Genomic DNA, 19,677 nt, shown 5'->3' on the forward strand with positions numbered 1-19,677 from the left:
AAACGTTAATTTTTTCTGAATATTGGGTATGTGTTTCCCGGAAAACATGAAGGTTGGTGTCACTTCAATTTTTTATAAACAAAAAATAACCTAACGAACCTTATCGGGTTGTTGTAATCGCCATATGGCAGATAAAAAGGAATATTTCTAGAAATATAGGAATATTTCTAGAAATATCGTTATTAATGTGTTCGTCTTCAGGACATTATTAAATATTACGGAATTTTGTAGTAGGTGAAAATATTGACTTTATATTCTAAGGTTGTGAAGTATTCAAGTGGCGACCAGTCGCCATCTTGAAAGTTTCATCTGTCAATTTCACTTCAAAATAAAGTATTCATGCAATAATTTCATTATCCCAAATTTCAATTTTTCGAGTTGACCCGTTCAAAAAATAAAAGGGGGGAAATTAAAGAAAATACACTGTATATCCTATAGACTGTGACGTCTTGAGATCTTGACCGGAAAAACTTCCAATAAATATTTCCCAAGTCTAAAATTGCTCCAGATGATCAACTAGATAACACAAGTCATAATTACCTAATAGCATGTAATACATATTGATAATTCCATATCCTAGTGGAAATGCCATTCCAAAAAAGACAATTACGATAAGGGATCGGAGAAAAACTTCTTTATTTCACGTCCTCGACTTCTCTTTATCTTTACCGTTTCTGTGAATACTCTTTTCAAATTGTAGGACTGTAACACGACAGTAGAGTCATGTAATCCGTACTATATGTGGCAATAACCACATTCTAAACACGATCCTTACTTCCATAATGTTTCATCTGAAGTGAAGGCCATACTAGTAATGTCATCAATAATGCATAGGTTCACAAAATTGTTGTGAAAATTTTTCTGTATAACATTAATAGACCGTTATTCTAAATACGTATACGCAGAGATTAATATGTACGCCTTAGAGGTTTACTTTTATTATAGTTTCAATATATTGATGTGGTGAATATCTGCAGATGTCTTTAGGCAATTCTCTAATGAATTCTAGTTCCCCGTTGATTCTGTTTGAATAATATTATAGGTCTAGTAAATTTTACAGTACTTCGGTAAGATTTATTCAATCGAAAGGCTTTGAGCACTGTCTAAAGATCTGAGATTTGTGTAAACTGTAGCGAATGCCAACACATCCATGCTGATGTAAAGAAAGCTGCTGACTGATTGCGTTTATTAAGTCGTTTCAAAAGTTTTGTCCGTTCAAATGTCATGTTTTAATGTCCATATCTAAATAAATATTTATTCTACTGACAAAATCCTTGAATCAACCTAATATTTCGAAGAGGTTCGGTAAATAATATACTAATAATTTGAGTCATTCAAATCTGAAAGTTTAGTTTTCTACACATTGCTCTTTACACGTCCCCATAAAAAGAAATCTAATGGTGAAAGATCAGGTGATCGCGCTGGCCATTCTATCGATCCTCGCCTCCCTATCCACCGATTGGGAAATGTTGTATCGAGGTATTGCCGGACATTAACTTGGTAATGTGGTTATGCTCCATCCTACAGAAACCATATCGTATTTATTGGAACTTGAGGGTGTCCTGGATCAGGATATAAATTTGCTGAACTTGGAATGACATCATTTTGGAGTACTGCCAAATAATTATCGCCATTCATGTTGCTCTTAATGAAAAAGGAACCAATGATATGGTTTCCTGCAATCCCTGCCCAAACATTAACTTTTTGAGGGTATTGCGTGTGTTTTTCTCTCATCCAGTGAGGATTTTCTAAGACCAGTAGCGACAATTTTGCGGATTAGCATGACCGTTGGATGATATTGTTATCCAACATGTCTATCATTTGCTCACAAACATAAGTTCTTGTATCTGAATCGTCTTCCGTGAGCTCCTGAGTAGGTATCATTTTATAGGGATGCATTTTATTTTTTTATTCGTTTACTATCTATGTATGGCTCACATTGAATGTAGTGGATGTCTGTCTACTACTCGATGTATGTGGGTTTTTCTCAAACTCCAGCATGACATCTAAATTGAGTTCATCACTCATTGCATTGGCAGCTGCGTTTTTTATCTGCCCTACATGACCAAGCTCGCGAAACTGCTTCTCTATTTTGCTTATTGTTCCTTGAGATATGGTTGGTAAATTAGGAAATTCCCCATGAAATAGACGAGCTGCTTCCTGATGTGCTCGGGTTTTATCTTCGTAACCAATCATTTGTAAAACTGTTATTTTATGCATTTCCGTTAATCTAACCATTTGTCAGACTTGAAGTTAAGGAACTTCAAACTCAAATCAAAATGCTGACAACTATTGTAACATACAAAACAAGTTGACAAGGCGTTTTAAATTTACGTTGACACAGAAATTATTTACAGTTTTTTAAAGGATACCACCTGAAAAAAACATTACTATGGTGTTTGCTTACTTTCTCATTATCAATACCTCAACATGGAATAAGTTTTGAGTGTATTTTATCGAATTTCGGTACCCACATGATTTTAATTTATTTTGCCTCAATTGTTGCAATAAACTTGAAAGCGATAACAATTTTGAATAGAGAATGAAGATAACTTTCAAACGAGATATCACAAGCCTATACTTTTCATTGAAAAAATTGGGGGTTGTACCTGTCATTCAACGAGGGTGGAAAGTGGGATGTACCGTATTCGAAATAATGAATTTATTCTATTTGGCTTTTACATACTGTATATAAGTTTTGTATTTATTGAATAGTGCATTGATGATCATAACGCTTCTCAATTTTTTTTATAGCTAGCATAACCTCATCTTTTCCGAATAAATTATAGAACGAAGGAAATAACCAATTTTGATATCTCCTTCATTTACTTCCTCAGCTGAATTTTCATTTCAAGAATGCGTCATCTATCACTTGTTGATTTTATGATTCATCTTCATCACATCCAACGATTCTGGGCATTCTGAAAAAATATCTTGTATCTTTGTTAGGTTAGAAACTTTTCAAACTACCCTCGTACATATAGATGCTTGCCCACACTTTTATTTTACATCAAATCAATATCATTATCAGTTTTTTTCCCGTTTATTCATATGATTGACGCCAGAAGTTGGCAGACTATAACTCAACTTGCACATTAAATTCGAGTAAATTGATTCAACAAAAGTAATGAAGCATACGCTGGCGTATTATCGAGTAGCGAAATAGCTGTTGTTGAAAAACGGCATAGTTGGGGGAAAATTTCGCGAGCTGGGAATTCCTGACGACTTACCGGCGTATACTAACATCTTTTTCCATTTCCACGGCTTGTCAGTTCCATTGGGAATCGTTAACTGAAATTGGCTACTTGTTGCATCCAACACGCCGCTTTGCTCCGTCTCTTTCTCCCGCATTTTTCGTATCTAATTCCCTGCGAACCGGGCTATCGCTTCTTGAGCTTTATTCACTACTTGCAGCGTCTTTCATTGATTCGGACGAGTCTCGAGATAGACGGTATCTTGGCCGTTTTATTGGAAGTGATGAAGTCGATAAAGACATGTTGATGGATTTTTTCTTTACGTTTGTCTCTTGAGTTCCTCCTCGAATTACTTTCATTCCGTTCTTTTATTTCAGGGACGATATTTAAATACGAACTTTGCGAGATTTGATAGTACAGTCACTAGAACAACATTATGGTGATGATATGATGTTGCTCAAACTCATGACTGGTTGAACTCATGAGGAATTAAACTCATGACTGTTTAGGAGACTGGTTGAACTCATGGTGGTTAAACTCGATGACTGGTTGAACTCATGACTGGTTGAAACTCATAACTGGTTGAACTTTTGGTGGTTAAGCTCATGACTGTTTTGGAGACTGGTTGAACTCATTATGGTTAAACAGATGACTGGTTCAACTCATGAGTGGTTAAATTCATAACTGATTGAACTTATGGGGGTTGAATTCATGGTGGTTAAATTCATGACTGGTCGAACATATGACTAGTTGAACTCATGAGTGGTTAAACTCATAAATGGTTGAACGTATGGTGGTTAAACTCATGCCTGTTTCGGAGACTGGTTAAACTTATGGTGGTTAACCTCATGACTGTTTTTGTAGAGTGGTTGAACGTATGACTGATGACTGGTTGAATTCACGATTGGTAAAACTCATGCTGGTTAAAAAAGTGACTGGTCAAATTCATGTCTGGTTCAACTCATGGTGGTTGAACAAATGATTGGTTCAATTCATGATGGTTAAACTCGTGTAGTTTGGAGGCTGGTTGAACTCATGACTGGTTGAACTTATGGTGGTTAAACTCATGTCTGTTTCGCAGACGGAAACTCATGGTGATTAAATTCATGTTGTTAACCTCATGACTGGTTGAACTCATAAGTGGTAAAACTCGGTTGAACTTATGATGGTTAAACTCATGACTGTCTCGGAGACTGGTTAAACTCATGGCGGTTAGATTCATGGTGGTTGAACTCATGAATAGTTGAACTCCTGAGTGCTTGAACTCATAACTGGTTGAAATTATGGTAGTTGAAGTCATGACTATTTCGTAGACTGGTTAAACTCATTACTGTTTTGGCGACTGTTTGAATTCATGACGGGTTCAATTAATGGTGGTTGAACCTATGACTGGTTAAACGCATGGTGGTTGAACTCATGTCTGATTTAGACACTGGTTAAATTCATGATAGGTGACGGGTTAAACTCGTGGCGGTTGTCAGACTCATGACTGTTTTTGTAGAGTGGTTGAACGTATGGCTGATGACTGGTTGAATTCACGATTGGTAAAACTCATGCTGGTTAAAAAAGTGACTAGTCAAATTCATGTCTGGTTCAACTCATGGTGGTTGAACTCATGATTGGTTCAATTCATGATGGTTAAACTCGTGTGGTTTGGAGGCTGGTTGAACTCATGACTGGTTGAACTTATGGTGGTTAAACTTATGACTGTCTTGAAGACTGGTTCAATTCATGACTGAACTCATGACTAATTCAACACTTGGTGAATAAACTCATATCTGGTTTGGAGACCGTTTAAATCAATGATTGGTTATGGATTAAACTCCTGGTGGTTAATCATGACTGGATTGGTAGCTGGTTAAACTTGTGATGATTAAACTCATGATTGTTTGTAGACTGGTTGAATTCATGACTGATGCCTTATTAAACTCATGATTGGTTGAACTCATGATGGTTTAACTCATGAGTGGTTGAATTCATGTCTGGTTTGGAGACTAGTTAAATTGATGATTGGTGAGTGTTTAAACTCATGGAGGATAATCTCGTAACTGATTTACCTTTTGGAGGTTTAACTCATGGCTGGTTGAACTCTTGGTGGCTAAACCCATGATTGGATAAACTCGTGACTGGTTGAACTAATGACTGGTTTAGTGGTCAAATATGGTACAAGCAATGACAAGTACACGAGTTGGCAACATTGAAGACATTCATGAATATACCATTTACATCTTGTTTTAACAGAGAGGAGAAGACTGGCGAATTCATTGAGATAAAATGAATGCGGCAAAATTGAAATTTCGAAATATGTTAAGTCAAACCGTGGAGTGTGGATGAGGTACAGTTTTTCTTGAGAGACGGAACTGTGCGGAAAAAAATATACATTTCAGTGCAATTTTTTGAAGTGCGAAAAATAACAATGTGAGGCGTCGAGAATCACGGGCACCAATCTTGTGTATAAACGAGTTTGAACAGGTATTTTGCTGAAAGAAAGAGTTGAGACGTACATCCTCGAAAAAAAATGTCCTGCCCCTGCAATTTTGCTCAATAACTTCTGTCTCTGAAGTATCGGCAATATATCATTTTTCACTGAACACCCTGTACTCAAAGTCGGAAGCTGTGTCAAGCGACCTGGAGAGAGTCTCAGCAACACAATTCAAAAATAGAAAGTTACAAAGTGACACGGACAAAGATAAAGTGTACAGAACATGTCAGATATACAATACGACTTGTTCCTGTTCACCAAAATAAAATGGAGAAATAACTATACTCAAAATGCAAGTTAATTTTAGAACTGGAGTTCATGAAACATGAGTCAACATTGATTTGAAGGAAGTGAGATATCTGTTACCTCGTGTATCACAAGTTTATTCGATAATATATAATACCGTCAAGGTTTGTCAACAGTTTTCGAAAATGTGAATGCATAGTAAGATAAAATATTTGAATTGATTTTTTTGCGAAAATGATAATTCGTACCTATCGGGACAGATAATCTGTCTCGATAATCTGCATACTGGTTTTTCAGTGGTATTAGATCATCATCCTCAGGGAACTGGTAGAGAATGTATTTATGTTTTGAAAATTGTTAAAAACTGAAAAAAAATAATTATTCTCTTTTGTGAGATTGTTCTGATAAATGATGTTGGCATTACTGTTAATATCTCGGTTAATATATATTCTGCAAATGATGATGATAAAAAAAGCTTTTTGCTTTCACTTCTCCGTCTTTATACAAAAAATTGTGGCTGAGATGGAATTAAATGAGCGTATGAATATCTTTATGTACTGTCACCGTGACAAAGTCGTAATATTATGAATGAAATAAGCTACATCTTGTAATATTATTCAGAAAGATGTTCATGAGGCAATGAGAAATTCGAAGTAAGTGAAAAATGTATATCATAATTCTTTCATATATTGTATTATCTATCTAGCGTTTCTATGGATTATATCTGATTCTGAACGGGAAAAGGAAAAAGTGATTTTCGTATAATTCAACAATCATATGAAAGTAGTTGTTTCTGGAGGGTTTTTTCTTCCGGTTTGTATATGAGAGTAATTTTTATGTATGATCTACACATCTTTGTAAAGAGTTCTTTGAACACAATTCCTTTTTTTCTTTCTTTGGAAGACTTTTTTGTATAAAGATGAATGAGTGAAAATCAAAAGCTAGTTTCCCAAGGATTATTTTGTTCTAGAAATATCCCCTTTTCAATCTATGATGATGAACTACAGTAAATATGATGAAATCGGAGTTGAATATAAAAACTCATGTCACTGGAGAATGCTGTGTTTATATCTCAGTTTGAATATATACGAAAAAACTTGTTGAATATTCAGAAGGTGAAAGCACATGTTTTATGTCGACCTGAAACAATTGAAATTTGTCATGGAACACGATATTATGAGATATTGGGTTTTTGACATAAGAACCATCAACTCTGGTTGATAATTCTGGAAATGAGAAGAAATGAAATAATAAAATGAGCAAAAATTCAAAATTGAATTGTTGAATCAAATTGTTTGATATTTTGTTTTTTTTTTATTTTTACTCTGTGGTCATATTCACCGGGAATCAATTAAGTCGTCCCGGAGCGCCAATTAATTTTTGTTGTTGTTTTATAATTTTGAATTTTATAATCCACGAAATGTTCTTGATTATTAAATTATATTAAGCAAAACATACCTGAATTGAAATAACAGTGGAATAAAATACAAGTAGAATAGAACAATTTAACAAAAATTAAAAATTAAATGTCAAGAGATTCCAAGCCAAGTTACTTCACGACGTTTCGATTGTTTAGTATCCACAATCGTCTTCGGGTGATGACTGAACTAATTCCTCCGAAAGATGACTGTTTATGGGTCATTCGAGTGCTTTCACTTATCTCCGCTTTCCTTTTTTCGCTTTACCGGTTTAGTGGTAGATGACCGTTTGGCGGGAGTTGGTCATTTTTCGCTTGATTATGGGTTTCCATATGTTGCGTATCTCTACCCTAACTTGGCTGAATACATTGTTGGGCAACATGTATGCAGTTTCTTTGAATTTCCTCACAAACCAATGTTCCTCCCTGTGTATGAGCTCAGTTTAGGACCACTCCAATGTTATGTTGATGGATTCAAACATGCTCTGGTATTCCTGATTTGCTGGTTTCTCCTCGCTGTGTGTGTTCAATGGCCTCTTAGTTTCAGGATTCTTCGCACTCACAGGTACATGCAATTCTTGGAATTGCAGTCCGCGTTTGGTGTCCTGGTTTCCGTGAGGCTGCTACGGATAATGTTTCCGGATCTGAAGCAGGTTTTGATATTGTACTTGAACCCAATTCTTTTTATCTTTTCCGACAAAGCTCCGATGTAGGGAAGTGCAAGCACTGGTTGTGGCGGCTTCTCCTCCTTTCGGGGCTTCTGCTGTCTTTTAGCCAAAGTCAGGCTCAATAATACGACCTTCAATCGTATTATAGAGCCCGAAAGCACGGTCTTATAGAGTCTTGATGATTCCTCTTTTAGTCAATTGATGGTGGTCGCATTCGTGGTTCAGATACTGTCCCGTCTGAGTGGGTTTTTGGTATACAGATATTTCCCACTTAGTGTTGGTCTTTTTCACCAATATGTCTAAGAATGGCAATTCATTGTGGACTTCATTCTCCATTGTGAATGGTCTTACGCTGTTGATGTGTTTCAGGAAGGCGTCTAGTTCAGTATTCCCATGGTTCCGTATTATGAAGGTGTAGTCAACATATCTCAACCAGACTCGAGGTTTCTTGTGGGCTTCTTCAATGGCCAGAGTTTCAAACCACTCCATATATATGTTGGCTATGACCGGTGAAAGTGACGATCGCATTGGCAGTCTTTCTTTCATCTTGTGTAACTAATTCGTCCTTCAGTTGTAAATAACAGTTTCGTACACAGCATCCTAGTAATTCCATAGTTAATTCTATAGGTAAATTTGTTCTATCTTCCAGGTCCTCATCTGTATGATTTGGAGTGCTTCTTCTACCGGAACGTTGGTGTAAAGGCTTTCCACGTCGAAACTGATTAGTTGATCATGCCTTGAATTCTTCACAAAAGACTATGTTTTTCCTTGTAATGGTTGTATTATGGTTGTATAACATCAGACAGTGGAAGTCCGAACCAATGAAATTCATCATTGTCAATGACCTCCAAACAAACATTCCAATTCATATGAGACAATGGAAGTAAGAGCTAGTAAAATTCACCATGAAACATTGTCAACTAATTTCACACAAAAAAATCAATATCTTTATTGATGAAAATGTATATTTCTTTCAAGAAAACATTAATCTCAATGTTTATGTTATTGTGACAACCAAAATTTGATATCGAAGTAATGTAAACATGAAATATTTTTATCTAAGTATAGTAGATATCACATGTCTATGATCTGACTATGAAGGTCATTTCCAAAAATAATCTCTTTCTATAAATATGTGTTCAATAATTAACATATTAACCCTAAAGGGTACATTTTTGAGAGTGTACATTAATATCGTTGAAATGAAATGCTTTATTCAAATAGGATGCATCCTTATATACAACAATGATAATGTTAACATTAATATACATATAAACACAGTCACATATTCTATCATATAAATGTAGGTATAGATCAAATGAGGGTTTAACGGCGTTTGATAATACCACTTTTACATATTCGTGTGAGCTTAAGAGTGATAGAAAATTCTCCCAGAAATATAAAATAAAAACCAGTCGGTCTACAGCAATGCAAGAAATGATGTTTATCAGCATAAAATTGATCACCGAAGCATGGGCTTCATTATCTAGAACAAGCATCCTGGATTCCTAGGAAATACTTGTCCCTTTTTTAATTGAATATTTAGTCGCTTTGATAATGCCGAATATATTCTGAACTAGGTGGACGTGTATGGCCTACGGCCTACCGTTTCAAAAGCTATGCAGGTGTTTTTTTAGTTCAATTTACCTGTTACAACTGCAACATTCAAGGTCGTTATATAATCGAAGGCAAGTTTCTTGTAAAGTATCGATTCATCGCGATGTTTCTCCACTATATTTTTCTTTTTTTCTCGCAGTTAGAGTCCTCTAAAATATAACATTATATAGAAATATGTTGCTATAGTTCAAGTAAACGATATAGTGCAACCAACAGCTTCCGTTTAGTTAGGGAGCTAACTAATTTCGTTATTCAATAATCATTTCTGATTATGCAAGAATCACTATAACTATACAAATATATGTGCAACAAAACATTCATAGATTTGATGATTTTTCCACCATTCGCATACAACCTCGTGGACAATGTGAGCAGTTTTAACAAAAACTTGAGCAAAATGTAAATACACACATTTTTACTCTTATAGTTTCCCTGATGATGACAATAATAAGTGTCGAAATATTGGAATTAGTGCCCAAAGAATTTTTTTTGCATTCTGCGTACCCCAATAGTTCTGTAATTTTGTTTCTGACTAATCAGCAGACTGAAAGCAAAGCAAAGAAGTATAAAGACAGAACCTTTTTTTTACCAAAAACGTATTCTATATTTTGCATTCTAGAATAATTGTTGGAAACTTATTTTTCATCGTCGTACTTTTTATTTTTATTCCCACCAATCAGCGAATGGGGAATATTCGCAAACTATGTTTTAATTGGTTAATGTCCCGAATTACGGAGGAGACATATAATTGCAGCTCAATTGTAGTTTAAAAAATAATATTCATATTACTCATAATATTCATACTATTCATAATATTCAACTATAAAGTTGAAGTCAGGTGCGCCGGTGGAGAACATTCTCGAAAATAATATATATGAAGTGATAACTTTTTTGTTGTTGTTTGTTGTTGTTGCCACAAAGAGGCTTTTGCGGAGGTATTTTTGAAATACTTTTTCAGTCATCAGTTTCCAATAATTTCTTGGGCATACACCAGATCTAGATTTCCAGAAAGCCTTCGATCACATAAGTCATTACATTCTTTTGTCAAAATTAAATGACGAGCGTTTCACAAATTCCCCAACATTTCTTTCCAGGTCATATCTGTTCGACAGAATGCAGTTCTCCTAGTAATTATGTTAGCTCAGGTATGCCACATGGTTCTAACTTAGGCCCCTTGTTATTCAAAATTGTTATGAACGATCTGTGGCAAGCCATAAATGTTCCAAACCTATTTCTAAGGATGATTTTAAACTTCAAAGCAAAATTTAATCAATTTCAGATAGTCAACATTTGCAGTCTGATTTTGAGTTGGTTCATAGTTGGTGCATGCAAATGCAATATTATATACTTGTGATGTACTGTTTCGAACCATTGGTGTAGTGATGAATATTACCGGAGTTTTATCCCAACACTAAACCGTTATTTTTAACACCTCGACACGTGTTTCGATCACCAGGTGATCATCTTCAAGAGGAAGATTATACTGAAGATGATCTCTTGATGATCGAAACACGTGTCGAGGTGTTAAAAATAACGGTTTGGTGTTGGGACGAAACTCCATTAATATGCAATATTGTGTATTTTACAGAAAAAAATCGTCAATTTGAAACTACTTTTAAATTGATATGTGCGCTCCCGTTTGGAGTATGGTACTCCAATCTGGGGTCCCATATATGACTATCAAGTGAAGCTTTGAGCTGAGGGAGAGCCAATTCAAAACCTTGCATTGGCATCGCTTTAGGTGTTGCCAAACATACACTGAACTGGACTGCAAGGAGAGTTTTATGCCTCTGGAGAATCTAACAGGATTTGAATTGTTACAGAGCGTGCTACTCGGTTTGGATGGAACAGCCGAGGATATAATTTAGGCCTGCCCTACCGTGGACATAATCCGGCTTTCAGTGTTTAGCAGAAATTTTCTGTAGCTATCGAACCTGAAAAATCACTCAACAAACAAACTCATACTTGTTCAAAGCTAGACGTAATTTGGTCGAGTGTTAATAGGTGTGTACCACAATAAACCCTTGCGGGTTGTAGCCAAGAGTCGAATAGACACCCTCACTTCAGACATAACCTAATAATTATTATTAATACACTCGCAACTCTGTTACATCTCGTTTGCGATGCGTAATGTAATATTCAAAAGCAAGATATCAAACGTGAAATTACTACTAAACTGAATTCATGAATCATCAGCAGTCGACCAAGTCAGATAAAAATCAAACACTCGATTATTCAAGGAGAAACGTTTTTCGCGAGTACTAGTCCAGTGCGCAAATGCCAGTTCACATTCACAGAAAAAAAATCACTTTTTTCAATTCAGTTTGTACTCTAAACATTCGTTACGGAATTGAATCAGATATCATTCATAGAATTGATACACAAGATACTATATGAAAGAAGTATAATTTCGCTTGCATGGAACACTGACATACGCACTGGAGGTCATCGATGTTTCGGAATGAGACACTGCCATACTCAATGGCGAACATCGATGTTTCGGAATAAGACACTTGCCTCTTCAGCACTAGAAGATGAAGCACTCAAATCATTCATAACATTCCGATTTTATGTCACAATTGAGTTAAATCTACTCGTGTCATCGATGACATTCATTTGATTTAATCCCAGCCAAAGAAATCTTGTTTAAAGCTTGTTTAAGTGTTAAACCAAAATTTTTTCTTGTCCAAGTTAGTTGTTGTAAATCATTCCCTGAGAAAACTATCGGCGGCCGCCGCTGGTCGTCGTAAATCGATTGTGATTTGACTAAGATCGCGCTCAACTCGACTTACGCTTCGCGATTGTTCTAGATGTCGCGTTGCTTCGAGATACTTTTAGCGAATTTCCTATCGGCTTCGGGAGAATTCCATCCTCATTTATAAACACTATCAACACGCAGGCCGAGGTAGTCTAGTTAACAGTGCGGTATGAAGTGAAATAATGAGGCGATAGATATTTGAATATTAGATTAAAGTTTCAGACAAAGTGTTTAGTTGTATTGTCAGTGTAGCAGTGAAAATGAAACTTAATTTAATTTCACAGTGTAGTAAATTATTGGTAAACCTATGGAGAAAACTCAACGTAATAGTATACTATTCAACGAGCAAGAAAGGAGGTCATTATTCGTAAGAATGAAGTTTGTAAGCCATTCGTGCGAGTAATGTCCATTTCTCACGAGTAGAATACTATACTTTATCTATGAACAGATCAACCATGAAAGGAGACAACGGGTTTCCCATTGCAGTTGGCGAACTGAAAGTAACTTTGTTCCATGAAGATTTTGGTAAGCCGGATGTAATCTTTGACTACTTGAACACTTATTTCATCAACATCTAAAAGATCCTTGTTTATAACTATTCATTTGCGAAATTTTGATCACTTGCTAAATTACTCTAGCACTTGTGGACTAGACTATACGAAACTGATACCAAGTAACAGGACGAATACACCGAAAGTAACAAACACAGTAGAACTAATTGAAATGCTCGAAATTATAGAGAAAGGTTGCGAAATGGCAGGCAATCATTGTGCACTAAAAACCGTCTCTAATATGAAACAGTTGAGGTCCTGAAGCGTGAATCTTCTCACTTTATTTACTTACGGCTATTTAAATACAGTATAATTAAATAATACCGCGAAGATTTCTATAGGAAGTTTGCGTAAAAATGAAATAATATCGCCTGGAACTAGAACAAAGAATCGAAAGAATAACTGGACGCACAATTAAGCAACTCAACTGCATGTCTGGTTTTTGTTTCCCCATTGTTTCTTTTTTCTACTTTTCGAAGTTGGCATTGCTAGCACGCAATGATTTTAATAAATGTTAGATAATACGAGTTAATTATACGTTTTCACTAATGTCTTCCACGCGCATAATGACAAATAGGTAAGTCCGTTGCCGATTTCTTCTTTTCTTCTGTAAACCTGTTGAAAATTCGAAAGAACATACAATCACTTTTTATGATGAAAAACGATGTTTTTTCTTGTCATTTGTGCTTTTGTTGAATGAAAATTACCATTTCATTAAAATTTTTGCTATTGATAACCCGAAACGCATTTTCTGCACTTTCTGAATAATGAAAATAAAGAATATGATGCAACCACTTTTTGATGATGAAAACGACGTTTTTTTTCTTGTCATTTATGCTTTTTTTGAATGAAAATTACATTTTCATTAAAATGTTTGCTATTTAAAACAACCCGAACGTATTTTTTCACTTTCTGTATAATGAAAATAAAGAATATGATACAACGACTTTTTTATGATGAAAACGACGGTTTTTTTTCTCGTCGTTTATGTTTTGTTGTTGAATGAAAATTACAATTTCATTAGAATTTTCACTATTGAAAACAACCCGAACTGCATTTTCTGCACTTTCTGTTTAATGAAAATGAAGAATGTGATACAACCACTTTTTGATGATAAAAACGACGTTTTTTCTTGTCATCTATGCTTTTTTTGAATAAAAATTACATTTTCATTAAAATGTTTGCCATTGATAACAACATATTGAATATGATGCAACCACTTTCTGATGATTAAAACGACGTTTTTTTCTTGTCATTTATGCTTTTTTTTTAAATGAAAATTACGTTTTCATTAAAATGTTTGCAATTGAAAACAACCCGAAACGCATTTTGTTCAATTTCTGTGTAATGAAAATAAAGAATATGATACAACCACTTTTTGATTATCAAAACGCCGTTTTTTCTTGTCTATTGTCCTTTTTTTGAATGAAAATTACATTTTTATTAGAATTTTTGCTATTGAAATCAACTTGAAACGCAAATCTTCACTTTCTGTGTTGTTTTTTCATTAATTTATTTTCGAAATCCTAAATAATCGCATTTTTAAAGACTAACACACATATTTTTTCCAATAAAAACGACATTTTTTTTCTTAAATTCAACCCAACGTCCAAGTCCAACCCAAATAGCCTAACCCAACATACCACCAACCCAACCTCGTCCAACCCAACCTCGTGCACCCCAAATGGCCTAACCCAAGTCAACCTCTAACATTGTCCACCACAAATGAGCTAATCCAAGTCTATCTACTCCAACCCAACTGAAAGTCACCCTACCTTTCTTCTCCCTAGTCTCTGTCTAACCCAGAACATTACCTAACCCAGAACCTAACCTAACCCAGAACCTAACCTAACCTAACCCAGAACCTAACCTAACCTAATCTTCGAGCTTCCTCGGCTTCGAACAAGGGTAGCATCGCCGTCATATTCCAAGCAATTTAAAAAAAACCTTGATGAATTATATACATACATTCTCGTGAGCGGCGCAAAATCGACTCTCACAGACAGCGGCTATGTTTTCGGCAGATCTTGCGTTTCGTCGACGTACCGGTGTTGGTCGATCGTGTGCTGAATAATTTAATCCAATTTTATCCACCATAACAACTAATTTGACAGATGTATCCTCAACAATATGGCTCTTAGTTTTGACTGAAAGTGAGACTGGAATGGGATACCTCCATTTTCACACTGTGCTGTGTATTTGTGGAGTATCGCGTTAAAAAAATCTAATTTTTCCGTAATAGTGAATCATGGTTAACAATATCGAATGTCTACCTCAGATCAAGAAATATGGAAAGCGATGTCATGTTTTTATCGATTTCATCATTGATTTATGACACTACTAGAGCTATTGCATCATTCGTCAATTTGTTTTCTCGAAATCCAAATTGTTTCTTTTTGCTGCAAACTTATATTTCTCGTGGTTTTTAATCTTTTTTTCTTTATTTTTCCAGGATCATCAGCAAGGTCCGTAATCAATGACAAAAATCTGTAATTGCTTACATGTTTTATCTCTCTGGTTACATGATGGCTTCCTTAAAAATGTTTGAAGATTCTCCTTCTCTAGATCACTCATATAGACTACACAAAATCCAAGCATTTCTGCTGGTTGTTTCTTCAAAATACTCAGTTGTATTGGATTTCAAACTTTGCATCATCTCAGGCACAAAATTTTAATTTGATTATTTTTATCTCAAGTCAGTGTTCTGTTCAATCTCATTATGAATTGTTCCAACTCGGCATTTTCTCAATTTTCCGAATTTGTATGTTCAAATTTTGGATTCTGCTCCCTCCCCTCTTCAATTCACTCTTTCAACTGATAAACTAATCTGCTTTATAATTACATCTTGAAACTGAAATTTGATCTCGTGTTCCATTTATCTTTCATGTTCTATCTTGATCAAACCAATTTTGCTTGGATATTGTGAAATTGTAATTTTTTTCACCATAGTTGTTACTGTGCATTGGTTATTGGACAAATGATTTCAAATCTATTTTATGAATTCGAAAAACAACACGGAAATATGTTTCATCCTCTCAATTACCAGTGGATGAATTTAGAAAGTTCTTCAAGCGGTAAGTTATTATACATTTTATTACAAGATCTGCAAGATCATAATGTCAGTGTCAATTTGATGGTTCGGTGTTTACTTTTTACTCGAGAAACCCTACAAATTAATGGAAAGTTTCAAGTGATCCAAATGAAGATTTACTTCATTTGAAATTCGCTTATTTGTTAGTTACTCAATAGATGAAAAATGTTCATTCCGAAATTAGACATGTTCAGAAAATAGAAATGATTTCAGGCTTACTGATTGTTTCTAATTCGCATTCGAAGAACATAGTTTTCTATCAGAATTGACGATTTCGACAAAACTAGGGGCTAAAATACATTTTTGCTCCTAGTTTTGTCGAAATTAAAACATTTCTTTCTTATCAATAGAATCCAAAAGTTTGTGGAATGGCACCAATGCAACCGAATATTTAAAAACTCTTGTTTCATGAACCTTCAATCATTTTCATACACAAGGAGAGTACCTTGAAACTATCAGAATTTCAAAAATTATCTAAATCGTTTTTAAACGATTTTATTTAGCTTGTTCTGTTTTTTTTGGCACAAATTCAGTAATTCAATTGAACAAAGGTTGGTTGGGTAAAAGCATCAATTTTTTTTCCTAAAAAAACAATTGTTTTCTTGCCGACATTTCGACTTTACATAAATTTTTCTTCAGGGCTTGAGTAATATTATCAACACGAAAAAACTACTTTTCAAGCCCTGAAGAAGAATTTAATTAAATTCGAAACGTTGACAAAAAAACAATTGTGTTTTTTATTGATCCAACCAATCTTTTTGAAAAAGTTATTAGATCACTAAACTAGTTAACTTAGTAATTTAAGTTTAACCCCCATTCTGTTGACAGATTGATCTAATATTTGGTATACACATTTAGTTTTGATGATAATATAATTTAATACATTCTGTATCATTGTGAATCCAAGATGGCTGCTGCTAAAAAATGGCGATTTACATATTTTTTCATAACTACCTCAATATGGGTATCAAATGACAGAGCTTGATTAGTACTATAGTAGTACACTACGAACTCCAATATAATCTATAGAAATACATTGTCAACACAGACTCGAAATACAAGATACAAGTCATCCTAAAAATAAATTCAATTATCGAACATTAAAATACATACTTTCTTATGAATTACTGAAAAATCATATCAATGTTGAAATTTTTTCTGGATTTTTGAGACTGAGATCATCACTCAGCTGAAATGGTGGAAATGAATACGTAGAGAATTTTACACTAATACTATTTCAAATCAAGAAGTGTAAATTTGATGAATGATAAGAACCATAAATACTTATTTTTTTTGTCATTTTTCAAAATTAATATCAACATTGGTCATAACGAAAGTAGTTTTTACATATAGAGGCATTGGTAACGGGAGAGCTATTGTTTCTTTCTTATTTTGTTTCTTGTTATAGTTTTATACCCAGATCAGAAAAAAACAGAAAGTGTTTTTTTCTCTACATCCTATGAAGATGGAGTTTCTCCATTTCTTTTGATAATCAACAATTGACTCTCTTGCCAACAACTGAAAATAATACACAAATGAAGCTCATGCATGAACAGATCCTTAAAAATAAAGAAATCCATATTATTATGAAATAATTTTGTTACTGGATTCGTAAGATCATATTGAAATATTGAGTAATAACAGTCCACAGTAACTACCCTGTGCAACAGCAGATGTCTCATTTATTTTATTTTATACATAGTTATTTATTTAGTCCATTGTATCAAAATGATGAACAATAGAACAACTGAATGCATAACAGAAGTTAAAAAACTCTAGTAAAGAAAAATTTGGAATCCATTTTCAATCCATTTTGAATTTCGTTAGTTCGGACTTCCATTGTCTAATATATAAAATGATTTGAAATCCTTGAAACAACTAAAAAAGAAGAATTAAAAATGAATAGCTGAAAATAAAAATTACTTGAAACGAAATAATAGTGAAATAAAATACAAGTAGAAATAGAACGATTGAACAAAAATTAAAGAAATAAAAATGAAAATAAAAATAAAAAGTTAAGACATTACAAGCCACGTTATTTCACGTCGTTTCGATTGTTAGTATCTACAATCGTCTTCGGGTGATGACTGGACTGATTCCTCCGAGAGATGACTATTTATAGGTCGTTCGAGTACTTTCACTTATCCCCGCTTTCCATTTTTTCCTCTTCACTGGTTCAGTGGGAGATGACCGTTTTGGCGGGAGTTGGCCATTTTTCGCTTGATGATGGGTTTCCATATGTTGCGTATTTCTACGCTGGCTTGGCTGAATACGTTGTTGGACAACATGTATGCGGCTTCCTTGAATTTTCTCCTAAACCAATGTTCCTCTCTGTGTATAATCTCAGCTTGGGACCACTCGATGTTGTGTTGATGGGTCCACACATGGTCTGCTATTTCTGATTTGCTGGTTTCCCCTCGCTGTGTGTGTTTCTTATGCTCGGCAATGCGAACATTCAATAGCCTCTTAGTTTCACCAATATAGGATTTTCGCACTTACAGGGTATCCGGTAAATGTAATTCTTGGAATCGCAGTCCGCGTTTGGTGGCCTGGTTTCCGTGAGGCTGCTACGGATAGTGTTACCGGATCTGAAGCAGGTTTTGATGTTCTACTTCCTTGCGATACTCTTGCTGACTTTTAGCCAAAGTATTTTCTACCATCGCTTTGGAATAGCCATTCCGTTGAAGATAATTTTTGATGATGTCTGATTCCTTCGCGAGACCTTCCCTCGTATCACAGAGCCCGAAATCACGGTCTAATAAGAGTCTTGATGATTACTCTTTTAGTCGATTGATGGTGGTTGGATTCATGGTTCAGATACTGTCCCGTGTGAGTGGGTTTTCGGTATACAGATGTTTCCCACTTAGTGTCGGTCCTCTTCACCAAAACGTCTAAGAATGGCAATTCTTTGTGGATTTCCTTCTCCATTGAGAAAGTGATGGAAGGTCTCATGCCGTTGATGTGTTTCAGGGAGGCGTCTAGTTCAGTATTCCCATGGTTCCATATTATGAAGGTGTCGTCAACATATCTCAACCAGACTCGAGGTTTCTTGTGGGCTTATTCAATGGCCAGACCACTTCATATATATGTTGGCTATGACTGGTGAAAGTGGCGATCCCATTGACAGTCCCTCATCTTGTGTAAAGAATTCGTCCTTCACTTGGAAATAACAGTTTCGTACAACAGCATCCTAGTAATTCCATAATTACTTCCATGGGTAAATTCGTTCTCTCTTTCAGATTCCCGTCTTCGGATAGCTTTCTCTGTATGAGTTGGAGTGCTTCTTCGACCGGAACGTTGGTGTAAAGGCTTTCCACGTCGAAGCTAATTAGTTGATCTTGCTGTGTGACTTCAATTGACCCTAGTAGTTCGACAAAATGCCTTCACAAAAGACGATGTCTTTCGTGAAGTCATTTTTATTTCTTTAATTTTTGTTCAATCGTTCTTTTCTACTTGTATTTTATTTCACTATTATTTCATTTCTGGTTATTTTTGCTTAATATAATTTTTATTTTCAGCTATTCATTTTTAATTCTTCTTTTTCAGTTGTTTCAGGGATTTCAAATCATTTTATATATTAGACAACTAGTCCGAACTAGTGAAATTCATCATGAAACATTATCAATCACCTTCAAACAAATGCAATCCATTTA

The 19,677-nt window shown here is 34.9% G+C and overlaps 1 protein-coding gene across 11 annotated transcripts in view; it reads left to right on the forward strand.

The window, feature by feature from the left end:
* The window catches only part of scalloped (TEA domain transcription factor 1 homolog scalloped), a 273,763-nt gene that overhangs the window by 117,175 nt on the left and 136,911 nt on the right, over window positions 1–19,677 (forward strand). For 2 of the 11 annotated variants that reach the window (XM_074169377.1, XM_074169378.1), the window contains exon 1: window positions 15,809–16,007. The exons of 6 other annotated variants lie outside the window; for them this stretch is intronic. In XM_074169377.1, coding sequence (XP_074025478.1) covers window positions 15,911–16,007 — 97 coding nt within the window. In that variant the 5' untranslated portion in view covers window positions 15,809–15,910. Of the gene's footprint in view, window positions 1–15,808; window positions 16,008–19,677 lie in introns of those variants that run through there. 3 more of the 11 variants (XM_074169379.1, XM_074169390.1, XM_074169389.1) reach the window with 3 other exon arrangements.

Source organism: Leptinotarsa decemlineata, unplaced genomic scaffold, assembly GCF_025532065.1.
Source record: "Leptinotarsa decemlineata unplaced genomic scaffold, Ldec_3_MD MMD2_P_RNA_scaffold_5, whole genome shotgun sequence".
In the NCBI taxonomy this organism is placed as follows: domain Eukaryota; kingdom Metazoa; phylum Arthropoda; class Insecta; order Coleoptera; family Chrysomelidae; genus Leptinotarsa; species Leptinotarsa decemlineata.